Here is a 17,024-nt window from a genome sequence, read left to right on the forward strand (position 1 = left end):
TAGAATACCATACACACACATGCACATACCCCCAACCTTAATCCCAGTCACAGCCCAAAATAGCTACAAACAGTCACAAAGTGTCTCCCAAAATTATTATTTTGTTCTGGACACCTGAGTATTCTATCAGTAGAAAGAAGAGGACCCAGTGAATGAAATCTTCCAACTCTGAGTTTCCATGAAAACTTGAGTTTGAAGGAACTAGGTCAAACTGACCTTCTTTGTTCAAACCAGTATAAACCTGATGTAATCACTGAAACAAACACAAAGAGGGAGCACAAATGTAAACGGTCTCAAAAGGAAGTGTTCAAATGTTCTAGACACCCAACAACTCAAAATGAGAACAGCTTGCCTCTTGAAAGCCCCTAAAGAGACCAACCAGCCCCCTCCCAAACTCCACTACCAAAATACTCTCTAACCACCCTGAAGTTAAAAGGTGGTAAATACAGAGTTCAAGTGAACAAAAACAAGTGAGAAAAATTTAAGACAAATGTAAAAGAGAAACTTTGAGAACTAATCCAGGATCTGAATTTCTTATTGGTTGCCAAATTACTGCCACCGTTCAAACCTAAGTGTGTCCTGAGCACAGTGGTCCTGGGGAGAGACCCCTGTCCTCACAGAACTGACTGACCATCTACTGGGGGAGACAGGTGAGGCACACTCAGGCTACTTACAGACCAAGAAGAAGCCAGTATTCAGTGCTGGGACCCGGTGAGGGGCACAGAGGAGGGGTCACTGCAATCAGGTGGTCAAGGAAGGTCTCTCTCTTGAGATGACTGCTGAGCTGAGACCCAGAAGAGAAAAAGGCAGCCAAGCAAACAGCTAGGGAAAGAAAGTCCTAGGTTTGTGAAGGACAGCCTGTCTGTGTCAGAGTCAGAAGGCGCCCCTGTAGATAGAGTGTGGGACGTGAATGGCGGTAGGGCTGTGACTCTGACCAGCCCAGCCCGGGTCTGCAAAAACACACGGGCACTTCTGGCTTCTCTAATGAACACAGCCTCCCACTCAAATCATCTGATGGCAGATTCCCTAAAACTCAGAAAGGGGGATGCGTGGGGAACCAAAAAAAAAAGGTAAAGTATCCATTGAGGGTCACTAGATTATCCTCTGTGCAGAAAAGAAAACTAGACTCAGAGAAGCTAAGTGACTTGCACAGAGTGACATAGCTCTTCCATAAATGAACTAGGACTCAAACTAGGAGTGTCTGACTGGTGCGTCAGTGTCTTTCATCTGGCTTTTTAACATAACAAAAGCATTTGGCAGAGGTTATAATGATATACTACTAAGATTCCCATGGACTGTTTTTTCCTCTATGATACTGACTAAGGCTCAAATGACCTACTGATATACTCAGAAAGTTTTCCCTTGCACAATTCCTGCCAATTAATTTATCTTCTTTATAAACTGATGTTAATTAACATTTCAAAATGATCACTAAATGACCTTCTAAATACATAATTCATAACAGTCAAAACTTCGAAGCTCAGATGTCCAACAGGCTTAGGACTGATGGTAATATAGAAATATGACAAAATGCTGCGTAGCAATTCTAAGTGATAGGCATGTGGACTCCTCGTACAGGGAAACATAATAGATACTAATGTGAACTTAATTTCATATTAAACAGAAAAAGCAGAGCACAACATGGTATGTACAAACTGGTTACAACTTTGTGACAAAGCACATATACTTAACAAGGATGAGAAATACATTTTTATTAAGGTCATTTTCATTTAAAGTTGCTTGAGCTCACATAATAAATTTACAAGGGCACCTTTCCAAAAGAAAACAATGTTAAAGAAAGAAATATTTTAAAAGGTGGACTTTCTTAATATCTATCTAGAACAAGCACTCATATTCTCTTCACCATTTGGAATTTTAAAAGTACAAATAGCATTAGATTAGATAGTTTTCTGATTTTAAATACCTGAGGTTCGTATTACTGAGCATTTCAATATTGACCCAATGGAAAAGGACAGTGCAAAGATGATGCCTATAACCAAATATTAGTATAAACATTGAACACCATCAAAAATTTTTCTGCAGTGACTGTAAACCTAGAGAGTTGTAAAACAAACCCCGAGCACTCATAACACATGCCATAAGACTCATCCAAAGCCTCATTTTCTCCTATCCTGATGTCTAATATATTAAAATGCTGTATCAATCATTTACTCCTTCTGGAAATATTAACAAAGTTTCACCAAATGCAATAATTGATGGACCTGTAAAATGTTGCCTGCATTGTCTTGTGGGTCTGAAAACTCTTCAGTTCAGTTTTTCAAGATCGTCAACACAGTATTGGGCTCCATTATTCTCACTGTATCCTGAAATGTGCTTCATCTCCTTGTATTTAAGAATTTAACTAGTTTTGTATTTGTTACCCATCACTGAGCAAACAGTGGTCTGAAGGACAGCCTGGCTGCGTTATGTATATAAACGGAATGAATTCAGAAAATTATTTAACCCTATTTCAAAATGGATGGGAGAAACATAAGAGATGCTATACAGAAAAATAAATTTTTTTAAGCATACTTCAAATTGAATTTCCTAGATCCTCTACCTCATCCTTGTAAGTTGGCCTCTCCATTGGCATTTGTCTATTTTTTTATAGTATTCCCTGAATCAAAAGGACATAAATAAAAATAAAGGATGGGAATTTACTAAATGCCATCGAATTGTACACTTTAAAATGGTTAATTTTATACGTGAATTTTACCTGAATAACTAAAAAAAGGATAAAGTCAACAATATATGTCTCTAGTACGATGAACATATAATATAGGTGTGATAAAGAGAGAATATAGGAAGTCTAAGCAAGGAAATTCTGAGATTGCCCAACCAAAGTACTGTAACAATAAAAACAATGTATTTATGATTTAAGCTGAGATTTGCTTTAAAAGAACGTGGAAGGGGTGGGGAATGGGTAAGGGTCTAACTGAACAAGATTGGCTAAGGATTGATAATTGTTGAAACTGGATGATTGGTACAGGGAGTTCATTATATCATTCCCTTCACTTTTGTGTATGTTCAAAATGCCCAGAGTAAGCCGTTTAGTGGGGTTTTTTTTAAGACTATTTTTTAAATTAATTAATTTGGCTGCTTTGGGTTATTACTTGCAGCACGCGGGCTCTTCGTTGAGCCGCACAGGCTTCTCTCTAGTTGTGGCACGCAGGCTCCAGAGTGTACAGGCTCAGTAGTTACAGCACATGGGCTGTTTCTCCACAGCATGTGGGATATTAGTTCCCTGACCAGGGATCGAACCCACGTCCCCTACATTGGAAGATGGATTCTTTTTTTTTTTTTCTTTTAATTTATTTATTTTTGGCTGCATTGGGTCTTCATTGGTGCGTGTGGGCTTTCTCTAGTTGCAGTGAGCAGGGGCTGCTCTTCGTTGCAGTGCGCAGGCTTCTCATTGTGGTGGCTTCTCTTGTTGCAGAGCACGGGCTCTAGGCATGTGGGCTTCAGTAGTTGCAGCACATGGGCTCAGTAGTTGTGGCTTGCGGGCTCTAGAGAGTAGACTCAGTAGTGGCATATGGGCTTCGTTGCTCCGCAGCATGTGGGATATTCCCGGACCAGGGTTCAAACCTGTGTCCACTGCACTGGCAGGTGGATTCTTAACCACTGCGCCACCAGGGAAGTCCCGGAAGGTAGATTCTTAACCACTGGACCACCAGGGAAGTCCCAGCCATTTAGTTTTGTTTTGCTTTGCTTTTGTTATATCTTTACAATAGATCTAATCCTGGAACTTGAAACACATGTATAGAATTGGGTATATAAGAAGCTTAAAGTGAATCAGAAAAGCAGCAAAATTATCATCTTACTTTACTGTCATGAGACCATCTGGCTTCTAATATTGTCCACTGTTAACTTCTTTTTTTAATGAACAAGGAAGGTTTAGCACTTCCTTAACAACTTATTTCAACTGACTTCATAAACAGCACATTTTACAAAGGGTAAAAATTTGTAAGATCAGTACATACCAGGAGTATCATAGGCCGTTTCCAAGTTGTTAATCCTATGATTCCAGAGAGTATCACCTACAAGGATAAACAGGATCATAAATCTAGAAAAGGGACCAATTCCAATAAACTAATCCCCAGTCTCTGAAGTATATATTTTTTTAAAATACTGAAATTTCAAAGGCTTCTAACTCAAACATTTAATATTCCTGTTGATTACATGAGCCCTGGTATATGGTTTTAGACTATTTTTCTTGTCCAAGTTCCGGAAACTTTTTCACTGACTGTGTATGTTTTTTCTTAAGGTCAGTTAAGAACATACAAACAGAAACTAGCCTATCCTCTGAGTTAAGGAATCAGTATTTCCTATCCAGGTTTCCTGCCCCCAGTAGCACCTAATCTGTCACCAGAGTCAGCCGCATAAAAAGAATGTCTGGCTGCAACCCTCCCTTCATTTGGTAGGTACCCATCCTTCACGGGACAAGTCAATTCCTCAAAATGGTAAACAAGGCCTTCCAGGATCTTCCCCTGCCTACTTCTCAAGCCTGGTTTCCATGTACTTCTGACCCACCCTCCTTCCAGGCATACTTGTCCTTCCTCAGACTGGCCAGGCTCTAGACATTCCAGGACTTTGTGCTTCTCTTTGTCACAAGTCCTCTCTTCTCAACTCCCCTCCTAGCTGCCTGAGAACTCCTATGCATTCTGCAAAGCCCCAACACACAGTCATCACCTCTGATAAGCCATATTAATCTTAACACCCCACACTCCTGTAAGCCCTCTACATATAACTTTTTCCCCAAAAAAAACTCATTGCATTTTTGTCTTGCCCACTGACTGTGAATGCCTGTCCTGTCTCTCTGAATCCCCAGCTCCTAGCAAAGTGCTTGTCACATGATTGGCAATTAGTAAATGTTCCTGAACCTTTATTCCTCAAAGGCGGAGGGACTACAGTGAGAAATATCTCATGTTGCAAAATGACACGTCAATAAACAATAACCTAAAATCCTCAGTAAAGAAGAACCAGCATTTTGCCAAAACATAATCTGGAAGACAACATCAGCCTTTTGAATAACACAGTTCACTAAGCAGTTAGGAAAGGATAAGCAAAGTAATTAATTATTCAGCCCAGGGTCACTCTGATGACCTTTGTGTACGTAATAAAGTGCATCTACTGAAAGCAGTTATGAGGATTTTCTTTCAAGTGCACTTTTCACCAAAATCACTCAAATGCACCATTTCACAATAACTATTTATTTAACTACAAATCAGTAAGGATTACAGTGCTACTTGAAACCCAAAGCTTACAGGCCTACCTGCGATACTCTCTCTTCTCCATTTATTGACTGAGGGTAATCATTTCACAACAAACCAGTAGAGGACAAGTCTACCCATTTATATCAAGGACCAAAAAACATATATGGGGCTTCCCTGGTGGCGCAGTGGTTGAGAGTCCTCCTGCCAATGCAGGGGACATGGGTTCGTGCCCCGGTCCGGGAGGATCCCACATGCCGCAGAGTGGCTGGGCCCGTGAGCCATGGCTGTTGAGCCTGCGCGTCCGGAGACTGTGCTCCGCAACGGGAGAGGCCACAGCAGTGAGAGGCCCGCGTACCGCAAAAAAAAAAAAAAAAAAAACACACACACACAAAAAAAGCATATATGGGCAGACAGGAGACAATTTCTTTGTATCACGTCTATGTTTAAACATACTATCAGCTGCCTGCTCACTGGGCACTATATCCTTTCATCTTCTTAAATTCAGTAGGATATTTCCTTCCTCTAAACGATTTCTTCCTGGAAACACACTTGGTGGGGCTTGTCTAGAGGGTATGGGTGACATCTACTTACAAATTGGAACTTGGAATCCATGACATCTTGGGGTCCAGGTTCCTTACTTGGCTTTGAATTATACACACACATGCACAGGGGTATGATATTTACAAAAAAAAAAAAAGAATCATAAAAGATACTCTTCCTCCTCTTCTTTTTCTCTCTCAACAAATACTTCACTGGAAATCACTTCATGTTTACTGAACTAGCTCTCATTCATTTCCATTTAATGGTTACATAATATTCCTTTGTACAACCACTACCTAATGTATTCAATCATTTCCATATTCATGGGTATTCACTCTTTTTCCAGTTTTTTGCCCCCAAACAATGTTGCAGTAAACATCATGGCCATATATCCTTACAAACAAGTGCTTTTTATTTCTGCTGAATAAAGTCCCAGGAGTAGCGTTGCTAAGTTGAAAGGGGCATGTGTATAATAAGTACATAAATAAATAAAATGTTTTTAATAGATCATGACATATACAATTATCATTTCAAATGAAGGGTCTCTAGGACAAAAGAACTAAGCTTTCTTTCTTTCTTTTTAAACTCAAGAATTCTATTTATTTATTATTTTTATTTATTTATTTATCTTTGGCTGCGCCGGGTCTCAGTTGCGGCATGCAGGATCTTCGTTGCCACATGCGGGATCTTTAGTTGCAGCATGCGGAACCTTTAGTTCTGGAATGCATTATCTTTAGTTGTGGCATGCGGAATCTTTAGTTGCGGCATGCGGGATCTTTAGTTGTGGCATGCGGGATCTTTAGTTGTGGCATGCGGGATCTAGTTCCCTGAGCAAGGATCAAAGCAGGGCCCTCTGCATTGGGAGCACAGAGTCTTTTTCTTTAAAGATTTTTTTGATGTGGAACATTTTTAAAGTCTTTATTGAATTTGTTACCATATTGCTTCTGCTTTATGTTTTGGTTTTTGGGCCCCGAGGCATGTGGGATCTTAGCTCCCGACCAGGGATCGAACCCGCACCCCCTGCATTGGAAGGAGAAGTCTTAATCACTGGACCGCCAGAGAAGTCCCCTAAGCTAGATAGTTTTCTTCCTCCCTCCCTCCCTCCCTTTCTCTTTAGAGAGGACTTTGCATATATGAGCAAACTAAATTTAAAACATAATTGTTGGAACTTCCCTGATGGTGCAGTGGTTAAGAATCCGCCTGCCAAAGCAGGAGACAAGGGTTCGAGCCCTGGTCTGGGAAGATCCCACATGCTGCGGAGCAGCTAAGCCCATGTGCCACAGCTACTGAGCCTGCACTCTAGAGCCCGTGAGCCACAACTACTGAGCCCGCGTGCCACAACTACTGAAGCCCATGCACCTAGAGCCCGTGCTCCGCAACAAGAGAAGCCACCTCAATGCGAAGCCCACGCACCGCAAAGAAGAGTAGCCTCCGCTCGCTGCAACTAGAGAAAGCCTGCGCACAGCAACGAAGACCCAACACAGCCAAAAATAAATAAATAAAAAATGAGATAAATTTAAAAAAAAAGAAATATCAACAATCTCAAAATATATGTGACAAAGAAACTTAAGACCTCAGTAGGAAGAAATATAAAGCTTATTGATCAATATTAAAGACCCAAATAAATCAAGACATATACCACATTCATGGGTTGGAAGACAAAATACTTAAAGATATCATTTCCATTTGAATTGTTTTGTAGACTCAGCACACACAAATGTTAAATTTCTACAGGATTTTTGTAAACCACCCTTCTTTATAGGATGCTTCAAGAAACTACATTCTAGTTGTAGGTGGGAGTTGTAGTTACATCCACCTCAGTCCTGAGCCCTGCCCTCCCATTCTTCAAGATTAAGTAAGCCCAACACACTTGGGGAACCCCGTGAGTGGTGAGATAGAGAAGGGGGAAGCAGAGGAAGTAGGAAGCCTCTGGAATGTGGAATGAAAGTGCTGCAGCTGGGGATGAATCGTTTAAGAGCTCAAGACTGAAGGGAATGGAGGCTCACATTTCGGGGAGGGGTGTGCAATTCATGACTGGGGAGAGAGGATGGGGAAGTGAAAGAGGAAGAGGCAGAGTATTCAATGTCTCCACTTCCATCAATGGCAGCAGCAGCTGGAGCTCCATCAGAAGGGACTCAAGATCCCTTAACACTGGCCTTCCATTACCCCATAATGCTATTCCTTGTTCAATTGTGTTCTACACTCACCTGCAATCTCATGAGGGCTTGGATCTCTGAATATTCACTCAAGTACCACTAAAGGCTGCTAGAGACACTCAATTAGTTACGGCAAGAGTCAACGAACAACTGAATGGATGATGAATAAATAAATGAAGGTCAAAAACAGGAGATGAACTTGCTCAAAGATGACTATGTAAGCCTAAACATATTTTTCACTCCCGTGCTTCTTGAAAGAGTACATCAACAGCAAAAAGCAACTCCATCAGCATTCTTTCCACCCAGTGCAAGATGCAACTTGCTCGGAATAAACAGGCGAGAACCTATTTTCTAACACCAAATTATCTCTATATCACTATAATGAGATTTATTACAATTTTGGTTTCACTCACTTGTGACCCATTCTTTGTAGCTTATGGGGAAAGGCAGAGGCCTTTCTTTTTTTCTGATATTGCAAAGAAGGATTCTACGATACTGCAGGCAAGAATCACTGTTACCCACCATATGTGGTGAATGTGCCTTAACTTTCCAGCTTAAAAATCACATCATTAAAGTCAAAAGCATGTAATTCTACTACCTTATTCTTCTGTGTTAATCCATTAACATACCTTAGGGCAAAAATGTTCTGAATTGTTTGTCAAAAGTTGCCATATCTAAACATAGAGTTAAAAAGAGCCATGTTATAGGTGTCCCACTTCTTAATAACCTATCTTGCCCTATAGCTTTTACACTGGATATATTTTTTAAATGTATGTGTGCATGTATCATTCTTTATCTGCCCAGGGTAACTCAGTAAAAGATCTGACAAGTGGACAACTGGGTATTTCTCATGTATGCTTGTTGGTTACCACAATGTCCCACCAAAAAACAAACAAACAAACAAAAAAAACTAGCCTGTTCACCTTATCTTAATTAAATATTGCCTTGATGTTTAAAAAACGTTGATAGAAGTTCTAGTATGTGCCAGGCCTGGGGCTAGGACTCAGCAACGAAGCATTTTCCTAAATGTTCTCTAATTACACTCTCACAAAATCAATTCTGAGGCAAGAATCATCCCACCCATTTTACAGATGAGTAACTGAGGTTGAGAGGCTCAATGACCTGCTCAAGAACTTATCATCATGGATGGACCTCGAGACTGTCATACAGAGTGAAGTAAGTCAGACAGAGAAAGACAAATATCATATATTAACGCATATATGTGGAATCTGAAGAAATGGGTACAGACGATCTTATTTACAAAGCAGAAATAGAGACACAGACGTAGAGAAGAACAAACATATGGATACCAAGGGGGAAAGGGGGTGGGGTGGGAGGAATTGGGAGATTGGGATTGACATATATACACTACTATGTATAAAATAGATAACTAATGAGAACCTACTGTATAGCACAGGGAACTCTACTCAGTGCTCTGTGGGGGCCTAAATGGGAAGGAAGTCCAAAAAGGAGGGGATATATGTATACGTATAGCTGATTCACTTTGCTGTACAGTATAAACTAACACAATATTGTAAAGCAATTATACTCCAATTAGAAAAAGAACTTATCATGTGACTCTGCTGTTGTGTAAAATAAAGGACCAAAGAAAATTAAATTCATCTCAAAAGTTATACTTAAAAATACTCCTTCAGTATTAAAGTAGTATTTGATGATTATGATAGAAAAAAAATGTACTTACTGTTGTTTAACTGGTAGAGACTAGAATTTTTGTGTTAGTTTCCACTCTGGACCATTCATTCTTTTTTACATTCTGTCATTGTAAATTTTTTTTAATAGGTTTACCTTAAGGTTCACCAATGTCTGTCCCTTTATAAGGAACTGGAATCTCGCCAAAGAATCACAGACTCAAGGGAGGGGGGACCATGAGTTCAGGTCAGTGACTTCAACAGAGAGACATGAATGTATGTAGATGATAAAGGCTATTAGGGCCCCCAGAGAAAAACAAAAAACAATAACTAATTCTCTACCACTTGCCTGAAATATCTCCCAAGGATCATATACGTCATCAGAGTCAGGAATTTTGTTTTTTGAGGGAGACACGAACCAATGCAACTCTCTCTACTCTTCCATTAATCTAAAACAGTGTGGTAGGCTGGTCTCCCGTATTCCCAGTGGAATCTAACTACTATTAGCTAACTATGCCTCCAAATCGGGAGCCAGGATAGCGTGGCCTGAACACGGACATGGAGATCCTCCCTCTGCCCTCACCTGGGTCAAACTTCAGCATGTTTTTAAAGTGTCTACTCGCTTAGTTTCATGAACTTTGGGAATAATAATAGATTGAGTCATTAACCAAGGACACCAGCAAGAAAATAAATGATCACAGAGTGCTCAAAAACAATGAGCACATTAAAAACACTCCCTTCAAGTTGTTGAAAGTAAGTATGTAAAGTATGGGAAAAGAGTCTTTATAGGACTTGTTAATTCTCAAACACATATTACAATAGATAAAATACACCTTCAAGGTTCAGACAAGTGAAGGAAGACTCCAAATCTCGGGCTCAAGGTGAGAATAACACTTACAGCGGTATATATGGAAAAATATTCTTGAACTATAGTGTGTTTAACAAAATAGTCCTTTCAAATGAATATATTTGTCCCTTATGAGCAAAATTTTTACTGCAGCCAAAAGATTTGCTGACTTAGTTGATACAGCAGACTCAGGCATATAATGGTCATTCAAAGCTTGAAATATGAGGATATCCTTCTACTGTGTTCCTACGTGGGTTTGAAGTAACCTTAGACTTAAGCTGGCACTGCCACTCAACTACCTACTTTCATATGCCAGTCAAACTTCTGAGCGATAAATAAAACATGGTATAGCAACACAATGGGATCTCATTTGTCCATAAACAGGAATGAAATAGTGATACATGTCACAACATGGATGTGCCTTGAAAATGTTATGCCAAGTGAAAGAAGCCAGTCACAAAGGACCATCTGTTGTATGATCCCATTTATATGAAATGGCCAGAATAACAAATCCATAGAGACGTAAAGTAAATTGATCAGCGGTTGCTTAGGGATAATGGAGTAAGGAAGAAATGGGGTATGACTGTTAATGGGTACAGGGTTTCTCTTGGGGGGTGATGAAAATTTTCCAAAATTGATTGTGGAGATGGTTGCAAAACTGAATTTAATAAAAATCATTGAACTGCACACTTTAAATGGGTGATATAAGTAAATTTAAATGGAATGTGAATTATACCTCAATAAAGCTGTCATTTTAAAAAAAATTCTGCAGTCCTCAAGTCATAATTCTTAAGCTTTTCTCATAAAAACTTTAGTTTAGCTGTCTTTAAATTAGTTACAACGTGCTATCAAGCCCCTTCCTGTTAACTATTAAGCCCCTTTCTCTTAGAAATACATTCTGAAATATTTAATGCTGAAACTACAGTACTGGAGATTTGCCTTAAAATAATCCAGTGGGTGTTACCAAGGGGGAGTGGGTGTGAGTATACAGTGACCACGTAAATGTTGATAACTACTGAAGCTGGGTGACGGGTCAATGGGGGTTCTTTCTATATGTGTTGAGATTTAAAATTTTCAAAATAAAATTTTAAAGGTAGAGTGGGGTTCTTAAGACTTCCTGGTCACTTCACTGCTGTCTCTCTAGTCCACTTATATTTTCTTTTTAAAAACATACATGTATTGAAATATTTACAGGTGTAATGATGTGATGTCTGAGATTTGTTTCAAAATAACGTGGGAAGTGGATCTGACAAATGGACTAGAGGGCACGCTGAAGCTAATTTCTACCCTGCTTAGAACACCCCTCCTTCTGGAGTTATCAGAACACATAGAGGGAATTCCCTGGTGGTGCAGTGGTTAGGACTCTGCGCTTTCACTGCCGAGAGCCCGGGGAACTAAGATCCCACAAGCTGCCCGGTGCAGCCCAAAAAAAAGAACACATAGAGCCGGCAGCAGAGCCAGAAAGAGGTACAGGAGATAAAATAACTGTTTGAGCTGCGTGAGGGGTATATGAAGATTCATTGTACAGTGTTTGAATAAATTTAAAATTTTCCATAAAGCAGAGTTTAAAAAAAACCATCTCTCTCACATACATAAACTCAAAAGGTATGCTACTGCTGAGACTTTTTTCCTGCAACACCAGGAGAGTCATGGGGCTTGACGCCACTCTCAAATCCTATTCAGTTGTTCTGGACATGTGCTATCTGTTGGTTCTGTTGTCACTTTGCAAATTCTGAGGACAACCTCAGAAACAGGCCACAACAAATAAGAATAACAAACAGTTGCAAGTTTGCGTATAGAGTTGGGGGCGCAGTGTGGGAAAAGGACCCTGTGGAAGAGACTTAGTTCCAAATCACTCGTTCTTTCCCTGCTCTGGAGCTCCAAATCACTCATTCTTTCCCTGCTCTGGTTTACTGGGTCCCACAGACAAGGATGTGCCCAGCCAGCAGGCCCAAGCTAGCAGCCTTTATCTTCTGGTTGATTCCTCTTTTTTTTTTTCTTTTTTAATAGTTCATCAAATCTAACTATGGCTTGACTGACATCTAAAGTGTATTTACCTCTGAAATAATTCACAATAGTACACTGATTTAGGGGTTTAATTTTAGGAGAGAAAAAAATAGTTTTCAATAATCCTAAACTAGCTATCTTTGAGAAGACAAGAGATTATGATTTTACAAAGAGCAAATCCCTAAAAATGTATGCAAGAGTCACTTCTGCCCCATGGTATTTAGAGAAATAAAATGCAGCATAACGGATCTAATCCCTACCCTGTTGGGAATACTCCTCTTTCTGAAGTTTTAAAGGACTCCCAGAGGCCAGTGGGAGAGCCCAAGGGTAGGGCCAGGAGGGTGGGATTCCTTTTACACGATGCACAGATTGTGAATTCCACCCACCACAGTAAGATCATCCAGCATTAAAGTATTTCAAAAAGAACAAACTGGCATCAGTTTAAGTATAAAATGCCAGGCCAGGCTCTAGGTACCTAATGTTCTTACAGTTCTTTCAAACAATTACTTTGGGTTCAATTAGTTCTCCCTATATTCTTAAAATTTGGTCTTGAATCTGGGTTTGTGTGGACCTGCGAGGACAATTTTCAGCCATTCAAAATATACATTCATTACAGATCTTAGTAAAAACTATAGGCATTGCCAGGCTTTTAGATTTAGTTTAGAGAAAGGCCGTTTACTTTAAATATTCATCTTCCACAATCATTCCACGAAAACCTATTTCCAGGTCTCTCAATCCTCAGCAAACCTCAAGACGCAGGATGCCTTGGAAGCTGTGAAATCGTTAGGAGGCAGGGACGAGCAGCCACCAGTTTCCATAAACGCTCGAGGGCAGCAGCCTTTTGCCCCAGAACAGCCTTCCTGTCCGAGGAGGCAGGGCCGGTAGGGCCTGTACCGGAGCGGGGCAGACATCTCCCGCTACTTGGGACTTCGGCAAGCTCATCCACGATGGGTTCGGGTTCTGGAGAATTAAATTCTGCCCATCAGTCTGCGTGGCTCCAGGAACCTAGTGCGGGCTTAGGGCCCTCCTCTAATGACCAAGTACGTGGGTGCGTTCACACACCCTGTTATTACCTCCTGAACTCGTCCCCAGATACAGTGGAGCTAGCCTACACCGGACACTTAACATTTACTTGTGCCTTAGTCCGGAATAAAAACAAGTGACGTGCGCCAACCTGTCACTTCATCCATCCCACAAATACTCCTACTATGTGCCAGGCACTGTTGATACATCAGTGAACAAAACAGATCAAGATCCTTGCCCTCCCCGTGCGGACGTTGTCAGCGAAGTAAATACTCAATAGCTGAAAGAAGTTTATTCATTTTCTTCCCGCTTTTTTGTCACCCACCCCCATCCTTCCAATCTCCCAAAGAGCCGGAAATCGGGTTTATTCTATTAGTTTGACAGGAACAGCAAAACCCTTTAGCCTACAAGGAATAGACACTGTCCAGGTGCAACCCAATTCACCCCAGAATTCCTCTCTCTCTTACCCCTTTATTTTTCCCCAGCCTCAACGCCTCCAAAAACTTCAACTGGCCTGAGGGGCTGTGCTCCCGAAGGGCAGCCCTGGGGCGATCAATCACGGGGCAGTGGAGGCGAACGGCCTGAGCCCCCCTGCTCCCCGGGTGGGCCCTGCCAAAGTGAACGGGGCACGCGCGGCACTCACCGAAGAGCCAGCCCAGAACGGGCACGAGTTCTTCACCTGCGGGGAGCTGCTCAGCGACAGCGCCCCGAAGCTGAGTGCCACCATACAGCAGCCCAGGATCAGCTGCAGCAGACCGAGCGACAACAGCGGGCGAGCGGGCAGCAGGGCCGAGCCCGGGGCCGCGGCGGCGGCGGCGGCGGCGGCCCGGCGGGAGGAGAGCGCGGGCGGCGGGGCCAGCACCCCGGCGGCGGCGGCGGTGGCCGCGCAGCGAGGCCGCGCCGGGGGCTGCAGCGCGGCCCGGGGCCAGCGCGGCCGTAGCGGGGGCAGCGGCGGCTCCTGGGCGGCGGCCGCCGCGGCGCCCGGGCCCCCGGCCTGCGGCCCGCCCGAGAGCCCAGCCACAGGGCAGCAGGAGCCCGGGAGCACCACGGGCAGGGACATGGACGGGCGGGGAAGGAGCGGCCGGTGGCGGCGGTAAGAGGACGCGGAGCGGAGCCGCGGGCGCCGCGCACTGGGCAAGAGGGCGGGCTCCGAGGCCCAGGGGGAGGGAAGGAAATGCGCACGGCCCAACCACTTGCTGCTGCTGCTGCCGCCGCCGCCGCTGCCACCGCCCCGACTCCCGCCGGCCGCACCCACCTGCCAGCCGGCGGGTCCGCCTCCGGCCGCCCGGGCGCGCCCCACTCCCACCCGGGCACACCCACGCGCGCCCTTCGCTCACGCCGCGCAGCGCCGCCACCCTTTGGGGTCCGGCCGAACCCACGCTCGCTCCCCGGTCTCCAGGAAAGGTGCCCTGCCCCAATATTTAAAATTGGTCCCTCGGGCTAGGAGGGAACGGCAGTCTGGGCGCGGAGGTACAGGCAGCCGACGGTCTGAGACTGTCCCCACCCGCCAAGCTGGGGCGGGACAGGAGCGCCGCCGAAGCGCTGTGGACCCTCGGCCCCTTCAGGTCCAGCCCAGAGAGCGACTCTGGCAACCTTTAATACGAAGGGAGCCTGGCTTTAAACTTTTTCCCCCGGGGAGGGAGGGTGGCAGGAAGAGGAGCTGTGGGTGACTTGATGGGAAAAGTCTAAGGCTCAGGGCTTCGGGGAAGGACAACGCAGAGCCAAGTCACTGTTCGCGTGGGGCTTCCGGGCGCTGACATTGTGCTGCGGCCCCTCCGCCTGGAAGTTGAGGCGTGGCGGTGGCGGGGGGAGTGCTTTCCCTGCACCAGAGTAGGAGCGAGCAGGAGCCCAAGGTTACCTTGGAAGTATCCCGCCTCCAGAAAGAAAGAAGCGGGGGCGGCCCGGAGCGCGTGGCAAGGGTTACACTCTGTGGCCGACTCATCTTGACTCATGAGCTGTATTAGGCATCACCTGGTAGAATGTAGAATCCCAAACTTCCAAAGAAACAGCCTAATAAAAACATAATCTGTTTTTGGTAATTTATAAGATATATTTAGAGCTTAAAAAACTGACTCGCCTTTGTAAAATGATTTTACCTAATAGTCTACCCTTCCCTCGGAAGAATTCTTATGTGTTGAAAGTGTTCGTATACATAAAATGATCATAATAGTTTTTTTTTTTTCCCCCAGGTTAAGAACCAGAGCAGTGTCGCTTTGCAGTAAGACAGCCTTTGTATTAGGCTTCTCATTTTATCAGTAAGGTGAGGGTATTTTATATCCTCCTGTCCAGTAAACCAAAGGAAATGTGTATCCGTTTTTATGCTCTGCTTGCAAAGGCTATATTTATTTTGGTCATTACTTACTTCAGCCCACAGTGTGATGCACTGCCAATGTGCATGTGTGTTTACATGTACACTTTTTGAATAATTAAAGCACCTGTGACAGGGAGATCATTTAGGTGCTTTGTGACCACCTAGAGGGGTGAGATAGGGAGGGTGGGAGGGAGATGCAAGAGGGAAGGGATATGGGGATATATGTATACATATAGCTGATTCACTTTGTTATACAGCAGAAACCAACACAACATTGTAAAGCAATTGTACTGCAATAAAAATGTTAAAAAATAAATAAAGCACCTGTGATTAATAGTACCAAGGACTTCTTTTACAAACTCCTCTTGAAAATAAACTTCAAATCCTGGAGAAAAAAATGGACCTGTCTTTTAAAAGACACATTTAAAGTATGTTGTTTCATGCACTTTAAAACATTTTACAGTACATATTCTTAAATGGCAGGTGATGTTAAACTGAAAGCTTCTTGTGTGCTAGTTTGTACATTTTATTTTATGCACAAGCTTAAAGGTATTTAATTTTTAAGATTCTACTATATTGTGAAATATAAAAAAGTCTGATTGAGTCTTGGGAAATTCTGTCAGCTTAACAAATCTATTCCTGTGGTCAGTCCCTGACACCTGAAATATACTGTCAAAAATGTATTATTGGGCTTCCCTGGTGGCGCAGTGGTTGAGAGTCCTCCTGCCGATGCAGGGGACACGGGTTCGTGCCCCGGTCCGGGAATATCCCACATGCTGTGGAGCGGCTAGGCCCGTGAGCTATGGCCGTTGCTCCGCAACGGGAGAGGCCACAACAGTGAGAGGCCCGCGTACCGCAAAAAAAAAAAAAATGTATTCTTTGGGTCTGGGTAAGTTGGTGCTAGAAGTCAGATATCCTCTTCCATTGGATGGTTAATGGCTGGAAAGGGAGGGCTCCAGGGGAGCTGATAACCATCTGCTTCTTGCTGTGGGCGACAGTTACATGAGTGAGACTCATTTTGAGAAAATTTATGGAGTTATATTTTGTGCAGTTCTCTGCATTTTATATTTAAACACTTTAAAGTATTTCTAAGTCCTTTATTCTTAAATTTTTTGTCTATTTCCCTATACAGAAACGATGATAGCCGAGGGTAACTTAAATGCATAGATAGTTTTATCCAATAGCTTTACTTATTTTTTCAGGCCACTAAACGTTTTTCAAAGCTTCTAATTAAGAGTTGTTGTGCAGTAATTTTATTTTATGTTGTTGTTATTGGCC

General features: G+C 42.9%; 1 protein-coding gene across 1 annotated transcript in view; it reads right to left on the minus strand.

Annotated features, from left to right (window-relative positions):
• Nucleotides 1-14,495, minus strand: part of ENTREP1 (endosomal transmembrane epsin interactor 1) — a gene marked incomplete at both ends in the record, with an annotated part of 59,925 nt that extends 45,430 nt beyond the window's left edge. The window contains 2 exons of the mRNA XM_082843120.1: nucleotides 3,981-4,037; nucleotides 14,079-14,495. Coding sequence (XP_082699246.1) covers nucleotides 3,981-4,037; nucleotides 14,079-14,495 — 474 coding nt within the window. The remainder of the gene's footprint in view (nucleotides 1-3,980; nucleotides 4,038-14,078) is intronic.
• Nucleotides 14,496-17,024: the final 2,529 nt, after the last annotated feature.

Source organism: Leucopleurus acutus, assembly GCF_964270905.1.
Source record: "Leucopleurus acutus genome assembly, chromosome: 7".
NCBI classification, from domain to species: Eukaryota; Metazoa; Chordata; class Mammalia; order Artiodactyla; family Delphinidae; genus Leucopleurus; species Leucopleurus acutus.